Source organism: Phodopus roborovskii, unplaced genomic scaffold, assembly GCF_943737965.1.
Source record: "Phodopus roborovskii unplaced genomic scaffold, PHOROB, whole genome shotgun sequence".
NCBI classification, from domain to species: Eukaryota; Metazoa; Chordata; class Mammalia; order Rodentia; family Cricetidae; genus Phodopus; species Phodopus roborovskii.
In genome coordinates, this window is record NW_026126418.1 from 74,761,932 (window position 1) to 74,789,366 (window position 27,435).

General features: G+C 46.5%; 1 protein-coding gene across 1 annotated transcript in view; it reads right to left on the reverse strand.

Annotated features, from left to right (window-relative positions):
- Positions 1–17,415, reverse strand: part of Mvb12b (multivesicular body subunit 12B) — a 151,755-nt gene extending 134,340 nt beyond the window's left edge. The window contains exons 1-2 of the mRNA XM_051185249.1: positions 17,129–17,415; positions 4,551–4,673 (exon numbers count right to left, since the gene is read on the reverse strand). Of these exons, the coding sequence (XP_051041206.1) occupies positions 4,551–4,673; positions 17,129–17,203 (198 nt within the window). The 5' untranslated portion in view covers positions 17,204–17,415. The remainder of the gene's footprint in view (positions 1–4,550; positions 4,674–17,128) is intronic.
- Positions 17,416–27,435: the final 10,020 nt, after the last annotated feature.

Sequence of the window (27,435 nt, forward strand, 5' to 3'; positions counted from 1 at the left end):
TTAGCAGACGGCCATATCCTTCAGTGGGTGAATAAACAAGCATGGTGCATCCATGTCCTGGGTTACTTATCATTCAAAAGAAACTATTGGCGTATGAGGCTGCTCTCAGAAGAATCACCACAGAATGAGGCTGAAGCTTGGATAAATAAAAGCCAATCTCCAAAGATGGCACAGTGAAATCAACATTATCCATTTCTAGTCAGGCTTCTATTGTGACAAACACCATGACCAAAAGCAACTGGGGAGGAAAAAGTTTATTTTGGCTTACAAATTATAGTCCATCACTGAGAAAAGTTAAGACAGAGCTCAGGAACCTGGAGCAGAACCCAAGGGGTGTGTGTGGGGGGGGGAGTTGCTTACTGGCATGTTCAACCTGCTATCTTATAAAACCTTGGACCACATGCTGGGGAGTGACTCTGCCCACAGTGGGCTGGGCCCACCCACAACAATTATTAATCAAGACAATGCCCCAACAGACTTGTCCACAAGCTGATCTGTTGAGGGTAATTCCTCAATTGAGATTCCCTCCTCCCAAACCACAGGCGCTTGTGTCAAATCAACCAAAAATGAACCAGTGCACTTCAGAACACATATCTCAGGAATCAGGCTCCTGCCACCTAAGATATCAGATAACTGCCAGCCAGACACTACACCGGTGGCACAGAGGCCAGAACCATTTACACAGGATGGGCTGAGGTCTGCTTTCCTGCCTCTGCCTCTGCCTTGCCCACAGAAGCTGAACTGAAAGCCCTTACCCACGCCGCCTTTGCTCTCCAGGCCCCTCTCCACCCTGGCATGTCCCCACCTGGCCTTGTCCAGCAGTAGGACATGCCTGTTCCTCTTGGGAACCATCTTTACAAGAGCAATCCACTCCTGATCCACAGATCACACACCATGTGACTAAACTCAGGGTCCCGGTCCTGAAGCTGTGTTAGAGTTTCCAAACACACCTCAGGGGCAAAGGCACCCTCTTCACTTGATCTTAGACAAAAGGCTGAGAGTGATTGCATTAGTTTTAAAGTGCATACAAATCCTTAATTACCTCACAACTTAAATTTCAAGTTTAAAAAAGAAAAATTAACTTCTCTATCAATCCAAATGAGGCCTTTTTTTTTTTTTTTTTTTAAATAAATCTTAGCAAAAGTGAGCCAGACATTTCTGTGAGCAGAAGGGGGCATCAGAACAGTCATTGTCTGAGCCAGCCTTTGGTGAACCCTGGAAGTGCATGGCTGGGAGCAGGAGAGACCAAAAGAGAACATAGCTCCTCCCAAGCAGCCACAGGAAGCGGCTGTTTCTGACAGACTTCCTGAGACAGCCTTGATGGCCTCTTGCACAATGTCAGTAACTACACTCAATACACCAAGTGCCAAGTGTGTCCTCCTCTCAAGAGCAGGTTTGTCCCCAAACACTTCACAGACGTTTCCCAGATTCAAGCCACAGGAAACCAGGGCCAAGGGCTGGTCATAAGGCCACCTTCCATGTTTTCAGTAAATCTTGGTTTAAAGTATTTTCTATCAAAACAACAGAGTGGTACCTTTATCAAAACCAGCTCGGCTCTGAAAAGAGACCAGCCTGTGAGGAGGGATCAGGGGTGGGGGTGGGGTGGGGGTGGGGTGGGGGGATGGGGACTTCCAAGCCCCCATTTCCTTGGTCAGGCACAGTCCCTTGCCAGCAGGGCCACAAGGTGACAGGGCCCACAGGGGCAAGAAGCCCCTCATCACTCACCTGCTGCAGGTGTGGCACAGGAAGTAGGGCACCTGTGGATCAGAGGTCTCCTGTCCTCTGGCTATGAGGGACAGGGGCCTCCTAACACAACCTGGCCTTTTTGGAGATCCGAGTGACAGTTCCAGTCAGTCCAGAGGGCTGATTGTGGCTCACATGTTCCATTTGATAACTACCACATGCTTCAGAAAAGAGCTTGCTACCCTCCTCCCGAGGGTTTTGATTCCTTAAGCATTATAGAAACACACAAGCTTTCTTGACCCTGCTTCGGCACTGAACAGATGGTTTTGTTTTGTTTTTTAATTTTCCTGCCTTGGTGAGTGACTACTGGCCCCTCATTTGCAGGTTTCCAATTTTAAACTTGTGTGTCCTTTGGATCCCTGAACCCAACCCACAGCCCCGAGAAAAGTTGACTTGTCACAGCATACCCACAGCATCCTGCATCTGATGCTTCAAACATCAGTGACTCTGAAGACACCTGGGATATGTTGGGCATCTATAAATTATACAGGACCAGCAGTTTTGAAGAAAATGTTTTGTTGCCTAATTAGTTTTAACACTATGGAAAGGAAGGGAGACAAGGGCGGGGTGAAGGAGGCTGGCAACTCACATGCTGCCCCATGGAGGCTGCACAGATGTCAGAGGCCACCCCCAAGTACTCAGTAGCAGGAAGGAGTGAGCACCAAACAATGGGACACCCCACACACACCATTCTCTGATGGTGTTGGGCTTCACCAGACAGGCCCTGCTCACTTGTGCCAACTTTCACCCTGGAATCCTTCCCATGTGTGCCCAGGCCAGCTTGATGCCTGCCTGCATTTATGCCAGGGGAAAGAGTTGCTCCTGATAGATATCGGGTCCAGCTACCCCCACCCCACCCCCCACCCTATGCCCACTCTGCCCCTCAGAGGCATCCAAACAGCCCTCTCACTCCACTTCCCTCCCACTTCCTGCCCCCCAGTCTTGCTTCTAAGCCTTTCCCACACTTTTCTGAGACCCACCCCAATCTCTGAGAGAAGATTCCATCAGCCTGTCACTCCAAGACCTGGGCATGTGACTGAGGACAGGGCAGAGCAGCAAGCAGTGCCTAGACAGCCTTTCTATGGCAGTCGGAGGCTCAACACATCCAGTGACTAATGGCAGGAAGCTAGTCAGAGTACCTCACTATGTGAGGGAGGGAGGCAGAGAGGGAGGTAAGGGGTTAATCCTAAACAGACTCTACACGGAGAATGGTCTAGCTTCCAGCTGCCACAGGCTTCCTCATCCTCTGGTCAGTTCTTGGAGCCTTCCCAAAACATTCCTGCCCTTGGGTTGACTTAATAGGGAGCTCCAGATGAAAGAAAGGGAAGTGGGAAGTGTCTCTTCCCACCCTGCCCTCCACACCTTTCCCCTTGAACTCAGGCCCTTGGGAATGATATGCTTAGCTCAAAAGAGGTTAGAGGCCAGAGAAGAGAGAGCGAATACCCTCTCCCAGAAAGAGCTCTTAAAGGAGCCTAGGGAAACGTGCAGGCTCGGTAATTACAGGCAAGCTAGCTTGAGCCTCTTGCCCTGCTCACCTTCCACTAAAATGCATGGTGCAGCATGATGGTGAAATGTGCTTATTAATTTCACTCATTTGACACCACACTCTCCTGCCCTAAGCTAAATGTTAGAAGAAAATGATAGGGATAGATTGTGCTCCTGTCAGGCTTCCTGAGAGTTTCAGAAAGCCAAACTATCAAAGGCCATCTACCGCCCACCAGCCAAACAGTCTGAGTGACCCCAAAGGTACAGACTAAACGCTACAGATACTGATGGACAGAGAAGAGCAGGAAGATGTAAGACCCAAGCCTGGAGCTTGAGCCTCCTGCAAATCGTGCAGGGGGACCCTGGGTGGTCCACAAGCAGACCAGGAGCTCCCAGCCCCAGCCAATGCCATCTCAGACCCAATTCATCAACACACTTTGGCTTCTCAAATCAGGAGCCTTTTTATCAGCTTCCCCAAGAGTTTCCTGGCACAAAGCCATGCCTAATGATTCTATTTTATAGAAGGTTAGACATTCCAAATGGGCTTTGAAGACAGGGGGCCAGCCAGATGCAAGTCTTTGTCAAAAAAGCTCTCTTCCAAGTTTCTCAACACTAGGGAAGGGAAGTTTTCATTTTTCTTGGGTTTGCTGTTGCTGTTTTTGTTGGTCATGGTGGTGGTGTTATTGTTGTTGTAGGTAGTGTTATTGTTGTTGTTGTTGGTGGTGATGTTAGTGGTGGTGGTATCGTTGTTGTTGTTGGTGGTGGTGGTAGTGTTGGTGTTGTTTTTAATGGGTTTCTCTTTCTGCAGCAAGGATCTGATGCAGACTAACTAGAGAGGTTGTCAGTCAGGATTTTGTTCACCTACCCTCTCCTGGGGAACATCTAGAACATCTAGGGTGTTCTTTATTTCAACTAAGTAGAGGTCACGGATGCTGCACACAGACTATGAGGCACAGGCAGCCCATGACAAAGAGTTACCTGATTTATTGGCCCTACACTGGGGAGACTCAGGGCTCTCAATCGTACACTAAGCTAATCACTGCACAGGTTCCAGCTACTTGCAAGGACAGCACACTCAGAACATTTACACCCCTGGGACAATACAAGACAAGCCCCTGGGTCTTTCCTAAATCCTTTTTATGAAACATCAAAACTAGAGGTAACTTTGGAAATCAATGGTTCTAATTAAAAGGTAAAAATTAACAAAAGCCAGGAAATTACCCCATACACCATGACCTTAGCAGGCCCTCTGACTCCTGGACCCCTCTGGCTGTGACTTTCCTCTCTTGAGAGACAAGAGACAAGCTGGCACTATGTCTTACCACATCATAGCCCGTCGGGGCGCGGTTCCGGGAAGCCACTACTCCGACTCCCGTGATGGGGTCCATTGGTGTCTCTGGCAAGGCTTCTGAGAGTTCTTTGACTTCAGGCATGGTTGCTTGGTCCTGGTTTGGTAAAGGAAATGGAGAGCACAAAATTTAAACTCAGTGTTCAATGTGAATGAAGGAGGTCTCCCAGACAGCTAATCCTGGGAACGCTATCCTCTGCGGAGCTCTACATTCCTTACCTTGCCTTATCTGACCCTGAACTCAGATCAAGAATTCACCCACCACACCTCAAGCTGTTAGCATGGAATGCCGAGGGCTCCTATCTGCTCCCAGGAGGTAATTTCCACTCAAACCCAAAAGCACATTTCTGTATATTCCAGGCTGGTCTTGGACTTCTGTCCTCCTGCCTCCACCGCCTGGGTGTGTACATCATATTACAGGTGTGTACATCTAGTTTTATATAGCACTAGAGATGGATTTATGTAGGCCAAACAAGCATGCCATCCACTGAGCTACCTGCCCAGCCCCACATTATTCTTAACTCTACTTCCAACTGCCTGATTTCTGAACGAGGACCACTACTAAATGAGCTACCCCTAGCAAAGTCTCAGAGAAACCTCTGTCCCTCATACAGTGTTCCCATATGGACTAGGCTTCCAAACCTACAGCCTATCCATTCAGCAGAAAACTCAATTAACTCCAAAACCAGAGACAGCATTTGGGGCATGGGCACAGGTGTGAGGGGTTCTGGACTTCACACTTACAAGTTAGGGTCTGAACAAGAAATTAAACCTTGGGGAGCCCCAGCTTTCTCCTAATTGTAAAACGAGGTCTTGATCCACTTCGTAGCAAAAGCTAAGAAAGGGTCCAGAGAGGTTTATGACACACAGAAGGCACCCAGAAAAAAGCAGGCGGACTGGAGGGTTTAAGAGTATACGGATTCTGGCTGGGCGTTGGAGGTGCACGCCTTTAATCCCAGCACTCAGGAGGCAGAGGCAGGTGGATCTCTGTGAGTTTGATGCCAGCCTGGTCTACAGAGCAATTTCCAGGACAGGCTCCAAAGCCACAGAGAAACTCTGTCTCAAAAACAAACAAATAAGCAAACAACAACAACAAAAGACTACATGGATTCTGGCTTGGGCCACAACTGGGAGGCACCATGCACTAGGGGCCGGCCCACTTCTTTGTGTAGTTTAACTGTCCCTGGGTCAAAGGGTGCTTACTCAAAGCTAAGCACTAACAGTGACCCTCATTCTCACTGACCACTTGGATGAAAAGAAGGGAGGTGGAGTCACTGCTCTGTGGTTTGCTGCTTCTGCACGGGACCAGAAGCCAGAAGCTGAGGCTGGTGAAGTATGGAGAGCAGTGGGCCAGCCGCTGCCCCAGAAACCAAATGCAAACAGCAACACCTGATACAGAGTACTGTACTTTTACAACGATAAATTCCACCTCACTCTGAAGCAATCACAGCTGACCCTCTGCAGTGCTTTCAAAGGTGGCTTCAGTTTCAAAAGCAACCAAACAAACATCCTGCCTAAAGAGATAGCAGGAAGCAAGTTCCTGCTCCTCAGCCTATCAAAAAAAGCACTGGCCACTCACAGTGCTGTAGCCTACTGCACAGGAACCACCAAAATGCTACACACAGGTCACCCATTTAGTCAGCAAAGCCCACAAAGCACCCCAGAAACAGACTTGTTTCTAGATAGGGCTTGGCAGTGCCTGGCATCCCTGCCCTCTTAGCCGAGTTACAGCTATATTTTATTTGCTTATACTGAAAATAAGCTTCCAACAGCCTGGCATACCACTATACCCTTTCCTTGGTTCCATTTTCATTTTCTAGCAGGTTTTATCTGTAACAGCACAGGGCTTGTGCCCTCACATCCAGGAGGTTTTAAGCAAATATTTACCAAGTGACTGACTCCACATGCGTGACCCCAATATGGGTTTAGGGTTAAATACCTGCACCTGCCCAATCCAGAGCAAATCACTAAACAAAATGCCTCTGCCCCTGAAAAATCCTGTATTATGGGGAACATAAAAACCACACGGCTGCAGTTTGCAAAATATTGGTACCTGCTGTCGGTTACCAAAAAAATGCTTTGCAATTAACAACTCATTAGCAAAATGTACAAATCCTGCCAGTGTTAAATATCATGCTGTGAATTTAATAAAGAACATGTGAAACAAAAAAAAATCTAAATACTACTGCCTTTACTATCAAAGAGAATGAGGGATGGAGAATGGAAAAGAGAAAAAGAAAGGAGAAGACGGATGGGAAAAGGGTAGGAGGGAAGGAGGGAGACACAGAGAGAGATTAAGTGAGCACATACAAGGAATATCTCATTTGTTGGGAGATACATTGTCTGGTATGGCAATGCACTCCATGATGACAAGGGTTCTCTTGCTTGACACGTGCTGCCAACTGCAGGAAGGTGAGTGCACTTGCAAGGGTTAAGACACTGCTCCCACAATGCACCCAGGGAGGCACCCAGCAGCAGCAAGATGGCTGCAGGCAGCCTCTAACTGAAGCAGACAAAGAGCTTGGCCTCAGAGCCCAGGAGCCCAGCCTGCCCAGCCCACAGCAGGTCTTGCCCAGCCAGCAGTCCATCTCCATGCTCGCCCCGCCTCTCTCCCCTGGTTTCTGAGTTGCTGCTGTGCCCTGGGGATCAAGGCTGCCTTTGTGCCTAGGAGACAAATGGCTGTTCCAGGGGCTGTGGCCTACTTGGTGGTGGGGCATAGCCGCCAACAGCCAAGGAGCCTCTTAATGAGAAAACACCCAAGATATCCATGGCAGAGGCCATCGCTCAAAGTGGCTTGCCCTGAATTACATATTTTCTAACTGCAAATTACTTTTAACAGCATCTCTACCATCACTTCAATTGACCTTCCTAACAAAAGGCCATTTATTAACTTGCACTCCATGTTTCCTCAGGCTGCTTGGAGCCTCCAGTCAGAAGGGAAGGTGCAGGGACAGAACAGTATCCTGCCACCCAGGGTCGTGGGCCAGGCCTCTGCCAGGAAGAAGAGGGGCCATGAATGAGACAAGGGAGCATGTGTTTAAGACCGCCATTGACCTGCCAGGCAGGAGGTGACTGGTAAAACACAAAAGGCCCTTCCTGCAGCAACATTTGTTCTCTCTTACTGCTCCTCAGCCATGTGAACACACCCGATAAGTTGTAGAGAACTCTGCAAGTCGGCTGAAACTCGTCTCAGAGCAGGAGGGCCCACCAAGCTAGCTTTATAAGAGGAAACTGAGGCTTGTTCCCAGGCCCTGGCAGACGGCAGAGGCACCCTCCTCAATCTAGTCTGTGCTATGCTTCACTGCACACAGAGACCAGCATCCTGCCCAAATGGGAAGGCAGTTTCAACACTAATTATATTTTAAAATGCCAAAGTACTTCTTTCTCTGGCCATAGCTCAATAAGTCAAGCTAGGGGGAAGAAAGTACAGAAAGATAAAAGTAACATGGGATTAATTTTCCTCACACCTCAGTTTTGAGATTCAACGTTGCCCTCATAAATAATTTACAACAATAAAAATGAGCTAAGGCCATGTTTGTGTAGGACAGAGGTAAATTCAGGTCTAATGAGGGAGATCTGAGCTCGGCACAGGAGGGAATGGGTTGATCTATGGCCTGGAGTGTGCAGGATCCACAGCACACAGGGGCTCCATTACCAAACACAAGCAGAAGGCTGACCTGGAGGAAGGGAGCCGAGGGGCAAGCCTGTGCCATCCTGCTACAGCTGCAGGAAGGTGTCCACAGGGAAAGCCAGAGTAGATCCCCTAATTGGGTGGCTGAGTCAATCTGAAACCCAGTGGGTCTCAACGCACTTGAGAGTCTTATCTGCTCTTCGTCATGGAGATAGTGACCTTGAGCTGTTCTCCTAATGTCAGTCCCAGTGGCCTTTCCTGAATGGGGGCATGTGATCATTTCCAGGATAAGGGCTACAGAGCCCTGCTCTAGGCATCTGCTCTTGTGTCTCCCTGAAAGATCCCTCCTGCAGACAAGAGTGTGTATGCACACAGCACGAGGTGAAGTGACTCTGGTCTTCCAAGAGAGGGGGTCTTTCCCCCCTCCACATCATACTAGAAGCATTTATGAAGGAGGACTGGCAAGGAGGAGATTTTTGTCCCTCACAGCATGGCACCTCAGCAACTCTGTCATGCCAGACTCACAGAGACATGAGCTTTAACTATGAAGCCCTTTCACAGTGTGGTGGGTGGATGCTGATCAAAGGATTACCCACCATGCACTTACTCCCTTAAAGTCAGCAGTTCTGGGCTTAACTGATGCTGCTCATTGTTTCAAAATCAAAGGAGAAAGTGAGGCTACTGTAGCACAGCTGAAAACTCCAGGCAACTTTGATATCATCTCTGTTTAATTTCCACAGCTTTAGTGAGCCTGAGGTTTATCTCGATTTATCAACTCCAGTCTGAAATCAAAACCTAACTAACAACACACAGTCCCTCCACAGAGGCCCTTCCAGTGATGGGGAGTGGGCCTGGAAGTTTAAAGTGTTTTCCAGGGCAAAGACTACTGGGGCAGGAGCTGCTGCTTTTAAAGGAGGCCCGGGGGCCTCCTGGCCATCCTGGCCTCCCTGCAGAGCATGGGTAAGGCTGGCTCAGAAGCAGCACCAGCACTGCCCACCAGGGCTAAAGGCATCTTATGAAAAGAGTAATTTCAAAGTACAAAGGGGGAGGGGGCAGGTAAAGTGGGCTGACTGTAATTGAAATGGCAAAAATCATTGAGTAAATTAAGTCCCTACAGAAGGATGAAATGTGTTCAGCTTGCTTAGAGTCCAAGCTCAAGGGCACCCAAAACACAAACTGTCTTCATCCTGCTGCTTGTGGGGCAGGAAAGGAAAGGCACAAAGGCAGACTCTCCCCAGTGAACCAGTGAAGTTGCTGCTACAGGCAGGTGTCCTCAGGCAAGGAGGGCTCTGCAACTCTTTCCCAGTGGCAGGGACGGTCTCTGGGACCTCCCAAGCATGAGCACTTTTCTGCAAGGAAGATAAAAGGCACAGACCTATTCTGAGGGGGGTGAACTATGGCCTCTGCATCACACACACACACACACAACACACACACACACACACACACACACACACACACACACACACACACCACAGAACACAGAGGTCGAAGACCTGCCCCATCTAGGGGCTTCAAGCTGAGACTGGGTGATACACAGCAAGCAGGCTACTGGAGAGGGACAGTGCACAGCTGAGGGGCTTCTGCTGGAGAGCCTCACAGAGGACCTTCTCCACCTGCATCTTGGCATGCGGACAGCTAAGTTGGTGACCATCAGAAGTCAAATCCCTGGGCCACTGCCATTGGACAGTCAGAACAGCAGGCCACTGACTATGGAGAGGGCTACTCTAATATTAAGAATGACAACAACTACTTTTCCAAGCTCCCCTAGGTCACAGAATTTTCCAGCTAGAAAACTAACAATGGTGAGCACTTCCTTTTCCTCCAGTGAAGAGCTGAGTTTTTCCTAATGAAAGTCTGGTATACAAATGCATCAATCCAATCAGACCTTTCTCAGATTTATATTAATCACTGAGGAGCACACACAGTTCCCATAAAGCACACGAATGTAGGATGAAGCTCTCAGCGATGCCCAGACAAAGCTGTCAAAGGAACCCAGTTCTGCACAAGCTCTGGAACTCTGCTCCACACATGTCCTGTAACCTAGCTCTGCACATGTCCTGGAACCCAGCTGGAAGAGAGTCCACCAGGACTCAGGTGAGTCTCTTTCTGCCTGGTTTATGATCGCAGCAAATCAGAGCTGATCCTGCCCATTCCCATTAGGTCTAGCCTGGTGGTGCCATATTGGAAGACGCTAATAGAAGGAAAATGCCCAGCAAACAAAATCATCCCAGGAGGTCCCAAGAGCAAGAACCCTTTTCTGTTTAGTGCCATAGTATAAGCAAGTCATACCATTGTCCTGCTGCTGGCATTGTCTGCCAGGTCAGCAGAATGAACTTCACCTGCACAGCCCACTGACACCCCCAACTGGCTCACTTTCACACATCCTCCCACAACTCCCTCCCTAACAGGTCAGATGTCTAAGCAGAGCTAGGATGAGACTCCTACATGCAGTAGCAGGAGTCTTCTGGCTGGTGGCAGCTTGTATGCAGGAGTGTCTCCTGGGAAGCCGCTAAAACCCACAGCCCTGAGCCCTATGCCAGAAACAAGACTCCAGGAGGCTGCCAGGGACTTGGGCAGGGATCCCAGTTGATGCTCAAACAGCTGGTCACCACCTGCAATTCAAGAACCCCATTGCAGGTCCTCATCACACATTTGAAAAGCAAATGATGAATGAATGAAACGAATTGAACTTGAAGGTGACTTTCCATGGAGAAGAATTTCAGAATGAGTGCCCTAGCTTCTCTCTCCCCATCACAGGTCACCCAAGAGTACCAAGATTCTCCACCATCCAACATGTCAGGCACCTCTCCAGTTTTCCCAAAGCTTCTCCAGCTGCCCATCCAGACAAGTGCCATGACCCAGAGCTCTACTATCACCCTTAGCAGGTGGTCTAGTCGTACACATTTGCTCATGTAAACAAGTGTGAACAAAGGTGCATGCACACAGCCTTGCTGCTCAGGCTATACACTTTCCTAATACTGTTCAAACATGTGCTATGTGTACCACAGTGCCATGCTTATACTAGGTGTTCAATACACAGTTTATGTGTAGATAAAGAACGAATAAATGAGGTTCTTGCCTTCTCAAATACTGCTCAACTTTCACTGGACTAAGGAGACTGTATAACACAGCAGAAGCAAACCCCTAGGCAGGGTCACTGATGCCTCAGGACAATCTCAATCCAGAAGTACATATCTGTGGAGGAGAGGAAACCCTGTAGTCTCAGAGTCTTCTAGACTTTTCCAAAAGTGGATCTCAATGCCATGGTGATGGATGAGAGCCTGGCAGGGGCTAAAGGTATCCCAGCTGGCTGCAAGGAGACTATCCTGAGGAACTTGCCCATCAGCAGCTACCTCGCTCCCTACCCTGGTTCTGGATCTGGGCTGAGACTGGTTAATGCAGAGTAGGAGAAGCTCCACAATGCTGAGTGGCAGCAACAGATGAGATGTGAACCCAAGCTGCAAGGAATATCCCAAGGCGAGGGGCTACAAGTAGATGACATCTCTTTTAGAGTGAAGAGCTGTCCCCCTAGAAGACAGAGGGTGGCGGTGGTCCAAGTCTCAATGACATAGACAAAGACACAGTAGTGTGAATACACAGGGATTTCTGGGGACACAGCAAGCAGCAGACAGGCTCTGAAAAAAAAGTTTATGAAATGCCAAAACAAACAAACAAACAAACAAAACCCAACTAAACTCGGTTTTAAAATTGGCACTGCTGCCTATTCCACAGATAAGCAGTGGCGCCAAGGCCAAGGGAAGCCAGTGGTCTGAAGCAAGGCGTGCCAGACTCCAGCTATGTTTCTCCCACCTACACAAATCCCTTCAAGCCTCCCCAGGCCGTCTTATGCTACCAGCTGATGTAGGATGGGCAGTGGAGCACAGTAATGGAGAAGGCACAGCTTTCAAGTCAGACCAGAATGACAGTTAAAGCTCAGACACTCACAGCTGTGTGGTTCTTTGCAAATCACTCAAAACAGGCCTGAGTTCTCACCAAATGAAGTCAGAACACTGGATACATTTTCCCTACAGAATTATTATGTGAATAAAACATCTAGAACTGCACCAGAGGATACAATCAACAGAGTAAAAAGGCAACTCAAAGAATGGAGGAAGATATTTGCCAGCCATAATGTTCACAGCATCTGATGAAGAGTTCTATCCAAATCAACAAAAAAAAAAAAAAAAAAAAAAAAAAAATACAGCTAAATAAGAATCATTTTACTCCTTGTTTTTAGTGGGCAAACAAGAACAAACATCAAACATTTCTCCAAGGGTGAGAGATGCACAGATAATGTGCAGCCCAGGAAAAGATGTTCACTAGGAAGTCCTGGGAAATGCACGTTAAAACCCAAACCATAGTAAAGTATCACGTACCCATTCAGCTGACCACCTACCAAAAGAAAGGGATAACAAACACTGGGAGGAGATGGAGAAATTAGAAACTTTGCTGTTATCGGTGGGAATGTAAATGGCGGCCATAATTTTATGGAGAAAAGTATGCTAACTCTCCAAGGGATTAAAAATAACATTCCCCATATGATCCATTCCTAGCTATCTATATGCCCCAAAGAATCGACATCAGAATCAGGGCAGCCTCATTCAATGGCCAAAATATGATGAATGGGCAAATGAAGTGTAATCAGTACATTCAATCATACATCACTCAGCCCTGGGAAGGAGGGAAAATCTGACCCACACTATAACATGACAAACTATGAAGCTATTGTTCTAAGTTAAATAAGCCAGAAAAATAAGTCAGAAAAAGTTACTCATCACAACATTCTAGCTCCATAAGGCTTCCAACATGGTCATACTCAGAGAGACAGAAAATAGAATGGAAGTTGCCAGGAGCTGTAAGGAAGGGACATGGGGAGTTGTTTAATTATTTCAATTTTGCAAGCCAAAAAAGTTTAACGATTATGGCTGGGCAAATGATTCAGCCTTGAAAATACAAGATGACCTGAGTTCAGCCCCTCCAGAAGCCAGACAGAGGTGGGTGGCTGGCATTGGAGAGATTGCTCAGCTATAAAGAGCACTGGTTGCTCTTCCAAAGGATCTAGGTTCAATTCTAAGCACCTACACGGTAGCTCACAACCATCTGTAACCCCAGTTCCAGGGGCTCTGATATATACTCTTCCATCCTCTATGAGCACCAGGGATGCACACAATACACCAACATGCATGCAAGTAAAACAATCATTCACATGAAATAAATTTTAAAATAAATAAGTATATAAATAAAAAGTCAGAAATGGCAAGACTCGCTTGTAAGCCCAGTGCTGAGGAGACAGATATAAAAGGCTTCCTGGGCAGCCTAGCTTAATTATCATGGACCCAGGCCAATGAGAGACCCTGCCTCAAAAAACAACACAGATGGTTCTGAGGAGTAGTACCTGAAGAAGACCTCTGACCTCCACAGACATGCAAATGTACACAAACACACACAAAGAGAAAAGTTCCATAGATCAGTTGCATAACCATGTGACTAGCTTAACTGCCACCAATCTATACCCTTACCACTAGCTCTGTTGGTAAAGTTGATGTTGTCTCCATTTAATCCTTTTCTAACAGTGTCTGGAAATGAGGTTCTCAAACTTCAGTAGGCATAAGAACACCCAAATGACCTTACTAAGTACACAGGTTCTGGGGTCCCTTTCCTGAACATCCTGCCTCAGTGAAGTCTGGGAAAGAAACGCTGGAGTCTGTATTCCATAAACTCCACAGGCTTATTTGGCTCATTAAGAACTCATTTATGGGGCTGGAGAGATGCTCAGTGGTTAAGAGTACACTGTTCTTGCAGAGGACCCATGGTTTTTGCTGGGTGGCTCACAGCTACCTATAACTCCAGCTCCAAGGGCTGGCCTCCATGACTACCTGCACACATGTAGGTAGAGAGAGAGGGAGAGAGAGAGGGGGGGGGGAGAGAGAATTTAAAATAAAAAAAAAATAAATAAGTTTTAAACTTTTGTATGGGCCAGGAAAATGATTCAAACAGGTTAAGGAACTTGCCACTAAGCCTAATGACCTGAGTTTACTTCCTGGGACCCACATGGTGGGAGGAGATGACTGTCTCCTACTGGTTGTTCTGTGAGCTCCAAACACATGGAAGCTTTGCCCTGCTATCATGCACAAAGATAATCTTTAAAAAGAATCATGTGTTTCTCTCCTTTAATGGACATAAAGGTACTCTTTTGAACATTATGTCAGTATCTAGGTTTTTAAATTTTTTAAAGAATGGATGTGGCATGTGCACACAAAGTCTGTATCTATAGATAAAAAGAACACAGGAACACATTAGTAAAAATCCCAGCAAGAAGGCAACGAGAGGGCCCTCCTTCCTCACAGAAGCTGAGGTACTGAGCTCCTGTGTGTGGCCCTGGGACTTGGTCCCATGGGGCTCTCATATTTCTGCCAGAACAAGCTTAGCATCTCGCCAGGAGTGTGTCAACTAAACCAAACACGGCCCATAGGATGTCCCCAACAAGGGAGGTGATGTCACACACTCTGCTGCTGGTGGCTCTGTTTGCCAGGCAGCTGGAGTAAGGAAATTGACTTAGGCCCCTGCTCTGCAGGAAGCACCGGGAAACCACAATTCCCTGGGGCAGCACAGTAAGGTGAAGGTTGAGGAGAGCCCTGGGGACAGGAAAAGACACAGGAAAGGAAGCAGTTAACTGCAGGCGCCCTACCACAACTGGGAGGCAAAGAAGGCTCTGCTCACCATCAGTGTCCTCAGCCTAACCACATCCAGAAATGCAGTCATTTGTCATCTCCATTGTTCCACTGACTTGACACCCCCATACTCAACCCCAACACCATCATTGTGTGGCTGTGTGGTGCGCTTTGGACACGACGCTTGGAGCACTTCTAACTGGCTATAGCAGAGGGACCCAAGCCACTAGGCTTCTGATCCCCCTGAAGCAGACCTGCCATGAAATGGACAGAAGTTCAATGTTGGGACTCTCCCTTACTTATTAAGCCTTGAGAGGACATTCAGCCATTGTGATTAAATGGCCATGTGGTTCTGTAACACATACAAAAATCAAGATATCCCTGAGTTCTTTTGCTGATGGGGCCTGATCTCAGCAGCGGATCATGTAAGCATCTGCTGAGGGCTGGATCCCACTTAATTTTCACAAGGCTCTCTGCCTCTTTGAAGGGTCAATTATCTTCCTGACTGCTGATCCTTGTGGGGTAAGTATTATTTGTAACCCACTTCTACAATTAAGAAGATGGAGGAGGTTCAAGGAAGGGATAGTGATTTATTAGGGTCACATAGGGTCTAAAGAGTGGGATAGAACCCAACCTAAGCTCTCAAATTCAAGCCGTGTTCACTATGGCACGGCTTGAAGGTCCTTCTTCACTGGGAAGGTCCTTCTTACGCCTGCACAAAGGCACTAAAAAAATAAACTAAGTAAGCAAGTCTGATTACCAAATGCTTAACAGTAACTGCTATCTCGGCTGGGGGGGTGTGGCTCAGTGGTAGAGCTCACCAATATGCACATGTTTGATCCTGAGCCCTGATTCTGCTTTTACTAATAATTTACCACACCATGGCAGGCACTATGTTAAATTTTCCTGTAACACTTCATTTATATTCCACCATAACCCTACAATAGAGTTGTTAGCTTCAGTTTATATACCAGGAAATGGAGACACAGAAAAGTTCATTAGAAAAGCCAGGCCCAGGCCAGGGTCTCATGTTAAAGCCCTTACAGTTAACCTTAATGAAATATTCTTGAAGTGGCCAGGGTCCACCAATATAGGTGCAGCAAAGGTCTTTAAGCTGTATCAGGAAGGGATGGACGAAGAGAATGAGACAAGGTGATTTTATATTCAATGAACCAGCCACTGATCTGTCAATCGACCTCTGCGGGTCTTGGTGACCAGCCCCTCTGCAGAAGCCCTGATTCTCAGCACTCTCTTAAATGTGAGTGTGACACAATTCCTCAAAGCATCCCTGAGTGACTTCCCAGCTGGCAAGAAAGGTGCCACCATCTCTGGTAACTAACCTCGCCTACTCAGAGTTTGTCAGTTAGTATAGGTTTCTCCAGGGCTTATCTTCTAACTTTCCCAAGGCAGCTGATAAGATTTGCTAGCCCTGTTAAAAGGAGATAGTACCCAACCAGCTGTCAGGAAACACTCTCCAAGAAGGCACCGCTAGAGACAAAGGCCCTGAAAGAGGAACCCTGCCTGCTGTCTGCCAATGTGGCTGAAATCCAGGCGCTCTGGGTCTCAAAAGGGGGCAGGGAGAAGGGGCAATGGCCATTTGCCTTGGGCCTGCCTGTTTTCCCTCTTGTCTTGCTGAACAGGTCCTTGGGGATCAGGGGACAGAAGAGAGATAGGCTGATAATTCAGGGACAGTTGTGTGATGAAGACAAAGGGAACAAAGATGCTCCTGGGTCTACCTTATTCACAGTTCCTGTCTCTGAGGATGTGATCCCCTTAGGCCTCATTTTGCCCTGGTCGGAGTTACTGCAAGAAGAGGTTCATCAAAATGCCCACCATGCTTCCTGGATGACTGGTCACCTTGCAGACAGGTGCCCTACAGTTTGGGTACCCCCAGGTAATGATGCCTGAGAGTCAGGTGCACACTCACCCGCACCCACGTGACAGCAGAGAGCCAGACCCCAGACCAAGAGAGTCCAGGGACCTGTCCCCAGCGTGTGCCCCCGGTGGAGACCGTCGCCCCTCACCTGGCTCCACCCTCGGAGCGGGGCTAACACTCGAATCCCCAGCTCACTGCAGCCGCAAGGCCGAGCCGGAGCCCTGCGAGCCTGCAGCACCGCGCTGGGCGGAGGCCGCCCTCCCGGGCCTGTCCCCACGCGGGCCGGGCGCGCAGCCCGGAGGCCCGGGCCCGGCCGGCTCCTCCCGCGCCCGCCCGCCCCCGCCCGTCCTCCCGCGCGGGCCTCACTTAACTGTTCCCCGCTGGGGCGGCGGCGGCTGCGGCGGCGGCGGGTCCCGGCTCCGTCTCACGCAGAAGCAGCTTCTCATCGCCCGGGCGGCGCGGGAGGAGCCGGGCCCGGGGCCCAGGCGGCTGCAGCCGGCGCCGCAGCTCGAGCGCAGCCTCCCCGGGAGCGGCGGCGGCGAGGGGCGGGGCGCGGCCTGGCGGCGGCGGCGGCAGCAACTACGGCAGCGATGGCTCGGGCCGGGGCCGGGGCGGGAGGGGCGCGCAGCCTGCGGCGGAGCCGGGAGCGCACCGCCCTGTGGCCCCCGGCGCCCTCGGTCCCCGCCCCCAATCGGCCTCCGCTCGGCTCCGCTAGGCCTCGCCGTACCCCTTATCCACCGCTCAGCTCCGCCGTAGGTCCCTGGAAGACGCTCCGGCCCCCCAGGCCTGCAGGCCCGGGATGGCCCTTTGCAGGGACGCCCTCCAACCTGGCCCTTGTAGGCTTGACTGGACCCCAGGGCGATCTCCTCCGCTCTCCCCACTGCCCGGCTGACCTAATGCAGTGCAGCTGGGCCTCAGACTGACCCCACGCTCAGAGCAGGTTTCAGCTTGCCCCTCTTGCTGGGCAAATGATTTACCCACAGGGGCCTGGGGGCAAGCCTTAAGGTGGCATCTAGAGTAGGATGCCTGCCTCTGCAGTACCTGAGGAAAGGTACAGGGAGTCAGAATGAAATGGAGCAGGCAGGACCCTCAGGCTGGACAGAAAGGCTGCAACAGGATTTGATCCCTGAACCACCTGCCCCTGCACAGCCAGGCCTGCAGTCCCTGGAGGGTACATGTGCTAAACTGGACCATACACAGTAGTGGGCTTGATTTGCTTGTGCACCAGGACTCGCCGTCACACAACCCAGGCTTTTCCAAGATAGCCAGATCCTGAAGCTAGTGTGCCAAGCAGAAGAGCCTGCAGAGGAAAAGATTCTGTGGGAATGATGTCCAAATGCATTCCAGGCATTTGTGTCACTCAGAAACACCACTGGTCCAAATGGATTTATAACAAGTCCAATCACACCATAAGGGGACAGACAATCTATTATTAAACTGCTACCAGACTGGGTGTGGTGGCAATCACTTTTAATCCCAGCACTCAGGAGGCAGAGGCAGGCAGATCTGTGAGTTTAAGGCCAGCTTTAGACTACATAGTTAGTTCCAGGACAGCCAGGACTTCATAGGAAGACCCTGTTTCCAACAAAAACCTACTACAAGGTAAAAGCAAAGATAATGTATTTCCAGGTTCATCACAACCTCGATACCAAGATCCAAAAAAGAAAGATTACACCAAAAAGAACATAAGAACAGAGGACTGTCCCTAGAGAATTGAATGTATGCGCTTTGATAAAAGGTATCTGCTGTGTAAGGAGGTGACAAAGTACTGTGCATCATCCATCTGTCCACCTTTGAGAGGCTCACAGTGTTAAATCACAGAAGTCTCTGTGATGTCCAGCAGTAAGACAAAAATCTGGCTCATTTGTATAGTCAGCCATTTCCCAGAACCAGCTGGGCAAAGACAATTCTTTTCAAAGCTCATGATTTAACCTCCCATTGCATGAATCACTGCCATAGATGAATATGGTCGTTCTGCTTCCTGAACATAACTCCAGTAGCACAGACAATGCGATCGACAATTAATAAATGGGACCTCCTCAAACTGAGAAGCTTCTGTAATATCAATAGGATAGGTACTTTACATTTTTACATACATTTTTAATTTGTGTGTATAAGAGGTTTGCCTGCATGTATGTATGTGCACCACATGTGTACAATGCCAATAGACACCAAAAAAGGGCATTGGATCTCATGGAATTGGAGTTAAGGCCACCATGTGAGTGCTGGGAACAAAACCCTGGTGCTGTAGAATAATACTTTTCTAACTATGAATATGTATTTCTATTATTTGCTAATAAAATGCTGTTCGGCCAGTTGCCAGGCAGGAAGTTAGGTGAGAAAATCAAACTGAAGACTCAAATGATGAAGGGCAGAGTCAAGAGAGACCCAAGGGGGCACCCAAGAGGACAAGTAAAGCCATGGCCATGTGGAAATACTTAGATGAATAGAAATGGGTTCATTTAAATGTAAGAGCTAGTTAGTAATAAGCCTGAGCTATTGACCAAGCATCTTGTAATTAACATAAGTCATGTGTGTTTATTTGGGACTGGGCAGTCAGGACAAGAAAAGCTCTGCGTCTTCTTATACCTTGAACCTTATTAAGTGCCTCAGGTGTTCTTAGCCTGAGTCATCTCTCCAGCCCCAAGATGGATAATCTAAAAGAACTTAATGAATCTCAGCACCAACGTCTTATAAATGAAAATAAAACAGTAAACTAGAAAGAACATTTAAAGGGTGTTTTGTTGTGTGGTAGTTTGGATTTGGGTTTGGGTTTTAGATTTAGTTTAGTTTTGGATTTTTGAGATGGGGGGAGTCTCAATTTATAGACCAGACTGGCCTAGAACTTACAAAGACCCATCTGTTTGTGCCTCCTGAATACTGGGATTAAAGGCATGTGCCACTATACACCTGGCAAAATCCAAACTTACCATGTCAAGTTTATCTATCAGAAACTATCAACACACACATCTGATGGTGAAACGTTGGAGACATTTTTACTGAAATCAGAAACAAGAGTGTCTGGTAAGATCATTATGAAGACAATACAATAAGAGAAGTAATTGAAATAGACAAATTGAGAAGACAGAACATTTTCATGATTTGTTCATGGCTTGTTTCCCTAGGAATAACTCAATTGACTTTAAACACTACACAATTTATTAAGGTGGACAATCATAAGATAACCCATAAACAGTGGTTGGCTTTCTCTTCTATATGTAGAGACTTCTGGTCTCTCTATCCTAGTGGGAAAAGTAGTTTGGTAGAAGTGATTAGTGAATTTGGTGAAGGGATTAAATCAGGACAGATAGCTCTGAATTCTGTTGTGGATTTGAATTGACTGCAGACAGATTTTTTTTAATTTAATTTATTATTTTACATGTCGATCCCAGTTCCCTCTCCCTCCCTCCTTATTTCCCTCCCTCCCTTTTACCCTCTCTGCCCTCTCACATGCACCCTAACCACCCTCCCCTCCCATCCCCCCACCCCAATTCCATATATAGGGGAATGCCATCCAGTTGGGGTCATGTAGATCTGACAGGTCATGTGGAGTAGGGACTAGGGCTTCTCTTCTGTCTCTAGGTTAAGGCAGTTATCCCTCCATGGGGAATGTGTTCACAAGGTCATTTTGTGCACCAGGGATACATCCTGGCTCCACTGTCTGAGGTCCCTTAGACTGTTCAGTCCTGGCTGAGACCCATATTCAGGGGGCCTGAGTCAGTCCCATGATGGCTTCCCAGATATCAGTCTGGGGTGCTCATTAGCTCCTCCTTGTTCAGGTCAGCTGTCTCTATGTGTTTCTGCAGCCTGGTCTTGTCCTCTCCATCTGCATCTGGGTTCTAGTTCAACTCAGTGTTTATGTATGGGTGTTTGCTCCTGTTTCCAACAGGTATTAGATGAGGGCTCCATGGATAAGTTAGTTGTTGATCTCACTATCCGGGAAGGGCATTCATGGTAGCCTTTCCACGGATGCTCAAATTGTTAGTTGGCGGCAGTCTTGTAGTTCTCTAGACCTTTCTTTGGGTTCAGTTTTATCTTCAAACCAATATTGGCTCCCTCTTTTATGTTCTCTCTCTCTCTCTCTCTCTCTCTCTCTCTCTCTCTCTCTCTCTCTCCCTCTCTCTCTCTCTCTCTCTCTCTCTTGTCTTCTATTCCTATCCGGACTCAATCTTCCTAGTAGCACGTGTTTTCCTCTCCTCCCCCTCGCTTTCTCCTACTTCTCTGTCCATTCGCTACCCCCCCCACTTCCCCCTGTGCTCTGGGGGGACTTGTCCCTTCCCCCTTCTGTGAGGGACTTTATATGAATCTCTTAGAATACACCTTGTATCCTAGTTCCTCTGGTGGTGTGAATTATAAGCTGATGATCGTTTGCTCTAGGTCTAAAATCCATACATGAGCGAGTACATACCATGTTCCTATTTTTGGGACTGGGTTACCTCATTCAGGATGGTTTCTTCAAGTACCATCCATTTGCCTGTGAATTTTAAGATACCATTATTTTTTTCTGCAGAGTAGTATTCTATTGTGTAGATGTGCCACATCTTCATTATCCATTCTTCAATTGAGGGGCATCTAGGTTGCTTCCAGGTTCTTGCTATTACAAATAGTGCTGCCATGAACATAGTTGAACAGATGTCTTTGTTGCATGGATGTGGATCATTTGGGTATATGCCTAAGAGGGGATTGCCAGGTCCTGTGGTAAACTAATTCCCATTTTCCTGAGGAATCGCCATACTGATCTCCAAAATGGCTGTATGAGTTTGCACTCCCACCAGCAGTAGAGGAGTGTTCCCCTTTCTCCACATTCTCTCCAGCATGAGTTGTCATTGGTGTTTCTAATTTTAGCCATTCTTGTAGGAGTAAGATGGTATCTCAAAGTTGTTTTGATTTGCATTTCCCTGATAGCTAAGGATGTTGAGCACTTTCTTAAGTTTCTTTCAGCCTTTTTTATTTCCTCTATTGAGAATTCTTTCTTCAGTTCTATACCCCATTTTTTAATAGGGTTATTTGGTGTTTTGTTGACTAGTTTCTTGAGTTCTTTGTATATTTTAGAGATTTTAGGATTGGTGAAAATCTTTTCCCAGTTGTGGGCTGCTGTTTGGTCTTGTCCACTGTGTCCTTTGCCTTACAGAAGCTTCTAAGTTTGAAAAGGTCCCATTTATTAATTGTTGATCTCAGTGTCTGTGCCCCTGGAGTTATGTTCAGGAAGCGGTCTCCTATACCAATTTGTTCAAGGGTACCTCCCACTTTCTCTTCTAAGAGGTTCAATGTGGCTGGATTGATGTTGAGGTAATATTATTTTCCTTCTCAGGTCTTTGATGGGGTTGAAGACTAGACCGTCACAGTTACTATTGTTTAATATCTTAGCTAAGGCCTATTAGGTATACGAGTTAGACTCTTCATGATAGGACAGCTATCAGAATACTCTCTGTTATTTGCCAATTACCTGTAGCCTGGACATTTAGTGTGTGCTTCTTGCTTGATGATGTTCTTGGTTGTAGTTCCATGTTTTGTGTATGTTATTACCCTTTCTTTCTCCTGGACAATATTTGATAATTGTTCTTATTATACATAGTTTTATATTAGGTTTAGAACCTTCCTTTTTAGGCAAAAAGGGTAAGTGTTATGGGAATTCATTCTGTCAATAACTTTGGGGAACCGGCCTTAAGGCATAGCTTCTTGTCTATGGATGTGATCTCTTAAAAGGAAGGAGATTGAGGTCATGTGCTCTCTTGGGCTTTGAAGATTGGGTCAGGCAGTGTGAAGAGGCATGCAGTTGGTCCCAGCTCTGTGAGTCTGTTCTCCCCCTAGCAACTTTGTGGCTCTTGAATCAGAAGCAGAGTCAGGCAGGTCTTTGGAGCTCACTAGCCATGGATCTAAGCCTTATGAGAGAGCTCCAGGCCCCACTCAGAGACTCTATATCAATAAATAAGGAGGACATCTCATGAAGATCAACACCAAATGTGACTTCTGATCTCCATACTTATCTGCACATACATACACACCCACACACATTAGGAACACAAACACACCCATGCATGCCTGTGTGATGGAAGTTGTCATTCTGTAAATATATTTCTCTTATCGGTTAATGAATAAAGCCCTGTTGGCCAATAGAGAAGCAAGATAGGTGGGACTAGGAGACAAGGAGGATTCTGGGAGATGTAATTGAGAGGAGTCAAAATGTAGGACACAAGAGGAGGAAGAAGTCCGGACCCTCTCTCCAATAAGATAAGAACACGTGGAAATACTTAGATTGATAGAAATGAGTTAATATTTAAGACAGAGCTAGCCAGTAAGAAGCTCTAGCCATTGGACAACAGCTTTATAACTACTAGTCTCTGTGTGTTATTTTGGGACTGACATGACTCTGGGACCAAGCTGGTGGGAAAGTGCTCGTAACTCTACTACACACACACACACACACACACACACACACACCAAGTTATAAAATATATTGCATTTAGTATGTAGATGTCAATTTTACATGTATTTATTTATAGATATTCTGTTTTGTGTAAAGATACTTAGGCCAAACATTGACTTTTAACCTTGGCTATTTCTACATTATTTCTATGTTAAGGTATTCATCTCACTCATGAATATAATACATGTGTTTCACGGGATACTAGCCCTCTTCCTTCAGTGTCCTAATGTGGGAACAGAGCCAATCAAGAGCGCATATCCTGGGACTGAAGAGCTGGCTCAGTAGTTAAGGGCACCTGCCACTCTTGCAGAGGACCCATGTTCAACTTCTAGCACCCATACTAGGCAGCTCACAAATTACCTGAAATTCAGTTCCAGGGATCTTAAGCGTTCTTCTGGCCTCCTCAAGTACCTGCATGCACGTGGTACACACACTCAGGCCCATACACACTCACATGAAAACAAAACAGTGCATGTCCTTGCATTAGGCACTTTTATACTCAGATTGGTCCTCTTCCCTTGCAGGCAGAGGCTTTCTCAGCATCCCCAAATGTCATGATGTCTTTCCCAAGGCAGGAAATGGGAAGTAAAATGTTTCCACAAACTCTCCCAGCAGATCTGATTAAGATTCCATTGGCTAGAAATGGCCACATGACCATGCTCCTCTCAAGGGAGGCTGGGAAATTTTCTTCAAAAGTATGGTCACTTCTTAGAACTACCAAGATGGCCAGGCCATTAAAAAAAAAAAATACTACTTTGTTACCAGAAAAGAAAGCAATTGTGACTTTTTAAAATGTGATAGTAAGTAGTCCTTATAGGGCTGGCAAAATGGCTCAGTGGATAAAGATGCCTGCAGCCAAACTTGATGACCTGGGTTGGATCCTTGATATCTACAGAGTGAAAGGAGAGAGTTGACTTATGTAAATTGTCCTCCAACCTCTCTCTCTCTCTCTCTCTCTCTCTCTCTCTCTCTCTCTCTCTCTCTCTCACACACACACACACACACACACACACACCACATACAATGTTTTTAATCCTGGAGAAAGATTCTAATTAGTTTATCGATTCCAATGGCTACCCTAACCTAATCAAGCCAACTGTGTCAGCTACCTTCAGAGCTGTTGCTAGGACAGTGGGTGGTCCCAGGCAAGCTCACTAATGTTTTGGTTTAGTGTGTATTACAATTGTACCTGTTTTTTTCTTACTACACCCTTCCCCAGATGGCTTTCAAACTCAGGGCCTACCACATCACCTCTCTCCTATCCATCTTCGCATTTATGTGCTGGTTCTGAGGTTCAACCCTCCACAATCTTCCCCACATTCCTGCCCATGCCAGGAAGCTAACCTGCTCTTTCCCTTCATCTTCCCTTCCCTTCCTAGCTCTCTCTCCTCCCCACTGTCTTCTCTCCCTCTCTTCCTTCCTTCCATCTCTCTGTGCTGGTGTCCCTGTGTGAATGGGCAGGTACTACTCTAACTATATGTCCCTTCTATGACCTTTAAACTATGCCAACAAGGCAAGTTGCTAGTCTTCCAATGAAAGACTTCAAACACCCACTTCTCTTTGAAGAAACTGGTCCTAGAAACTCTGAAGCATAGTAGTGTCTTTCAGACCATTTATCTGCATGGGATTCTTGTAAAGCTTAACATTTTGGGGTATTTATTTTTATAAAGCAGTTTTAGGTTTGTAGCAAAGTTGAACACAAACTGCTCTACCCACCCCCGATGTACCCCTGCCCTCACTATGCATGAGACTTCCTACCCACACTGATATGTCATTGTCATCCAAAGTCCAGAACTTACATCAGGGCTCATTCTCAGAGTGTGTGTCCTATGCCTTTGGGTAGATATAATGACTTGTGTCTAGCATTATATTGCATGGTCCTGACCCTGAACATTCATACACTCGTTTTCAACCTTCCCTCCCAAGCTCCTGACAACCACTGACTTTAAAAAAAAATTCTCCAAAATTTCATCTTTTCCAGAATGTCACATAGTTGAAATCTAGACTCACACTCCTCACTTCCATGCACAGAACAGTACAAATGTCACACTGTTGAAATCATGCAGTCTGTAGTATATCTAGATTCACACCCTCACTTCCAGAACAGAAAGCTACTCTGTATCTTTTCATGGCTGGGTAACACTTTCCTTTCTTCCTTTTTAAAATAAACAAACAGAAGTGAAAAAAAATGGTCTTTATTTTTCTCATAGAGAGTTAACAGCTACTGTTATTTTTTCCTAGTAATTTTTTGTTGTTACAAGGTTTAATTTCTAATAAAACATTCACTGAGGGTAGAGAAGGAAAGGCATCCTAGTTTCATTTTTTTAGCAAAATACTCTGATGAAAACCAACTTGAGGAGAAAGGGTATATTTTGTCTCACAGTTATAGATTACAGGAAAGTCACAATGGCAGGAATCAGAAGCATCTATTCACATCACATTCAGAGTCAAATGCAGAGAGAAATGAATGCATGTATGTGTGCTCGCTTGGTTGCACTTTCTCCATTCTTACACAGTTCAGGATGTTCTGCCTAGGGAATGGCACTGCCCACAGTGGGAAGGATCTTCCCACATCCTTTAACTTAATGAAGACAATACCTCACAGCCACAGCCTTACTCTCTTCCCCAGTGGTTGCAGATTGTGTCAAGTTGACAATTAAAACTGAGCATTACAGATGGGAAAGGTTCATCGCTATGTTCTGAGTTATAACTGAAGAGGAGCAAGAAGGCCTGGGGTGCTGTTGCAGTGTGGGTTGACTGCAGAGAGCAATGATGTTCAGAATACTAGAAGCACAGAGTTTGAAAGCTTTGTTTTTCTTTGCCACAAAGTAATGGTAAATATTTGATAGTACCTTTATTTCATTTTTTAATTTTTTTCCACCGAACGATATTCTACTGTCTGGATATTCAAAAGGTTATTTATCCAAGTAGCTCTACACTTTCTGAGGGACATCTGATTGCTCTCCAGTTTTGCCAGTGTCCACTTGCCATTCTTCTCTCAGCCATGTGTCATTATGGCAAGAGTCCCTCTGCAGAACCACGTTGTTGGACTTCCCAAAACTCAGAACTATGAGCCTAGATCGACTCCATTCCCTTTGATTATCCTACCTCAAGTATTTTGTTACAAAAACAGATTAATATGAGTTCCCTTAGGAGAAAGTCCCTCACACAAGCACAAAGTTATTAAAATAAGAGACCCGCCTGACTTCCAATGGGACACCAGATGAATAAGAAGATGCTCCAATTAAAAAAGGAAAACTGGCTTTAAATGTACTCCCACACTGGATGTGTTGAGGGGGATCTGTTGAATGAAATGTGGCAATTTGCCACCAAGCAGCTGCCTGAATGTGGGCGACTGCACATAGCTTTACAGTGGACCAGAGCACAGATCCAGTTTTCTGAGTAAAACGGTACTCAAGAACAACTGTATGGAGCCAGCTAATCTAAATTCCTGCATATCTCTAGCTAGGACACCTAAGCATATCTGTGTCTGTGGTCCACGCTTGTGGGTGAAATATAAGAATGAATCTGCCCTCTTTATGAAAAGAATATTCTCTAGTACCATTGTTCCTCCCAACCCACAAATACTAAGATGTCTTTGTTAAGACTGCATATCTGCTTAAAAGTCACAGTGTGCTCATTTGGTTTCCTTGCAAACAACTCATGGTTGATTTCTAAATTATCTTTAGAATTTACCAGCCCATGAAATGCCAAAGTCTTGGAGTCAGAGCCTCCTTGATAAAGCGTTCATGGTTTCAAATTTTTAACTCTAGCTTTGACCTAGCATTCCTTGAGGCTATGTGTTGTTGTGGAATATTTGACTATGTAAAGATATGTAACATTTGTTTATGCTATGAAATATTACTTTAACTGTGTAAAAGATGTGTTGCATTTGTTTCTGCTGCATTTGTTTAACAATGTAAGGATGTGGTATATTTGTTTATGTTGCATTTGTTTAATTATGTAAAGATGTGGAGCATTTGTTTCACCTTACCTGCCTAAGGCACCTGACAAGTCTAATAAAGAGCTTAACGACCAATAGCTAGGGCTGGTGGGAAGAGAAAATAAATAGGATGAGAAATCTAAGCAGAAGAAGGAGGAGAAAAGGAGGAGGAAGAAAAAGAAGAAGGAGGAAATGAAATAAAGAAAGAAAGGGAGGAAGGAAGGGAGGAAGGAAGGAAGGAAAGAAGGAAGGAAGAAAGAAAGGGAGGAAGGAAGGAAAAGAGGGAGAAAGAGAGGAAGACACCCAGG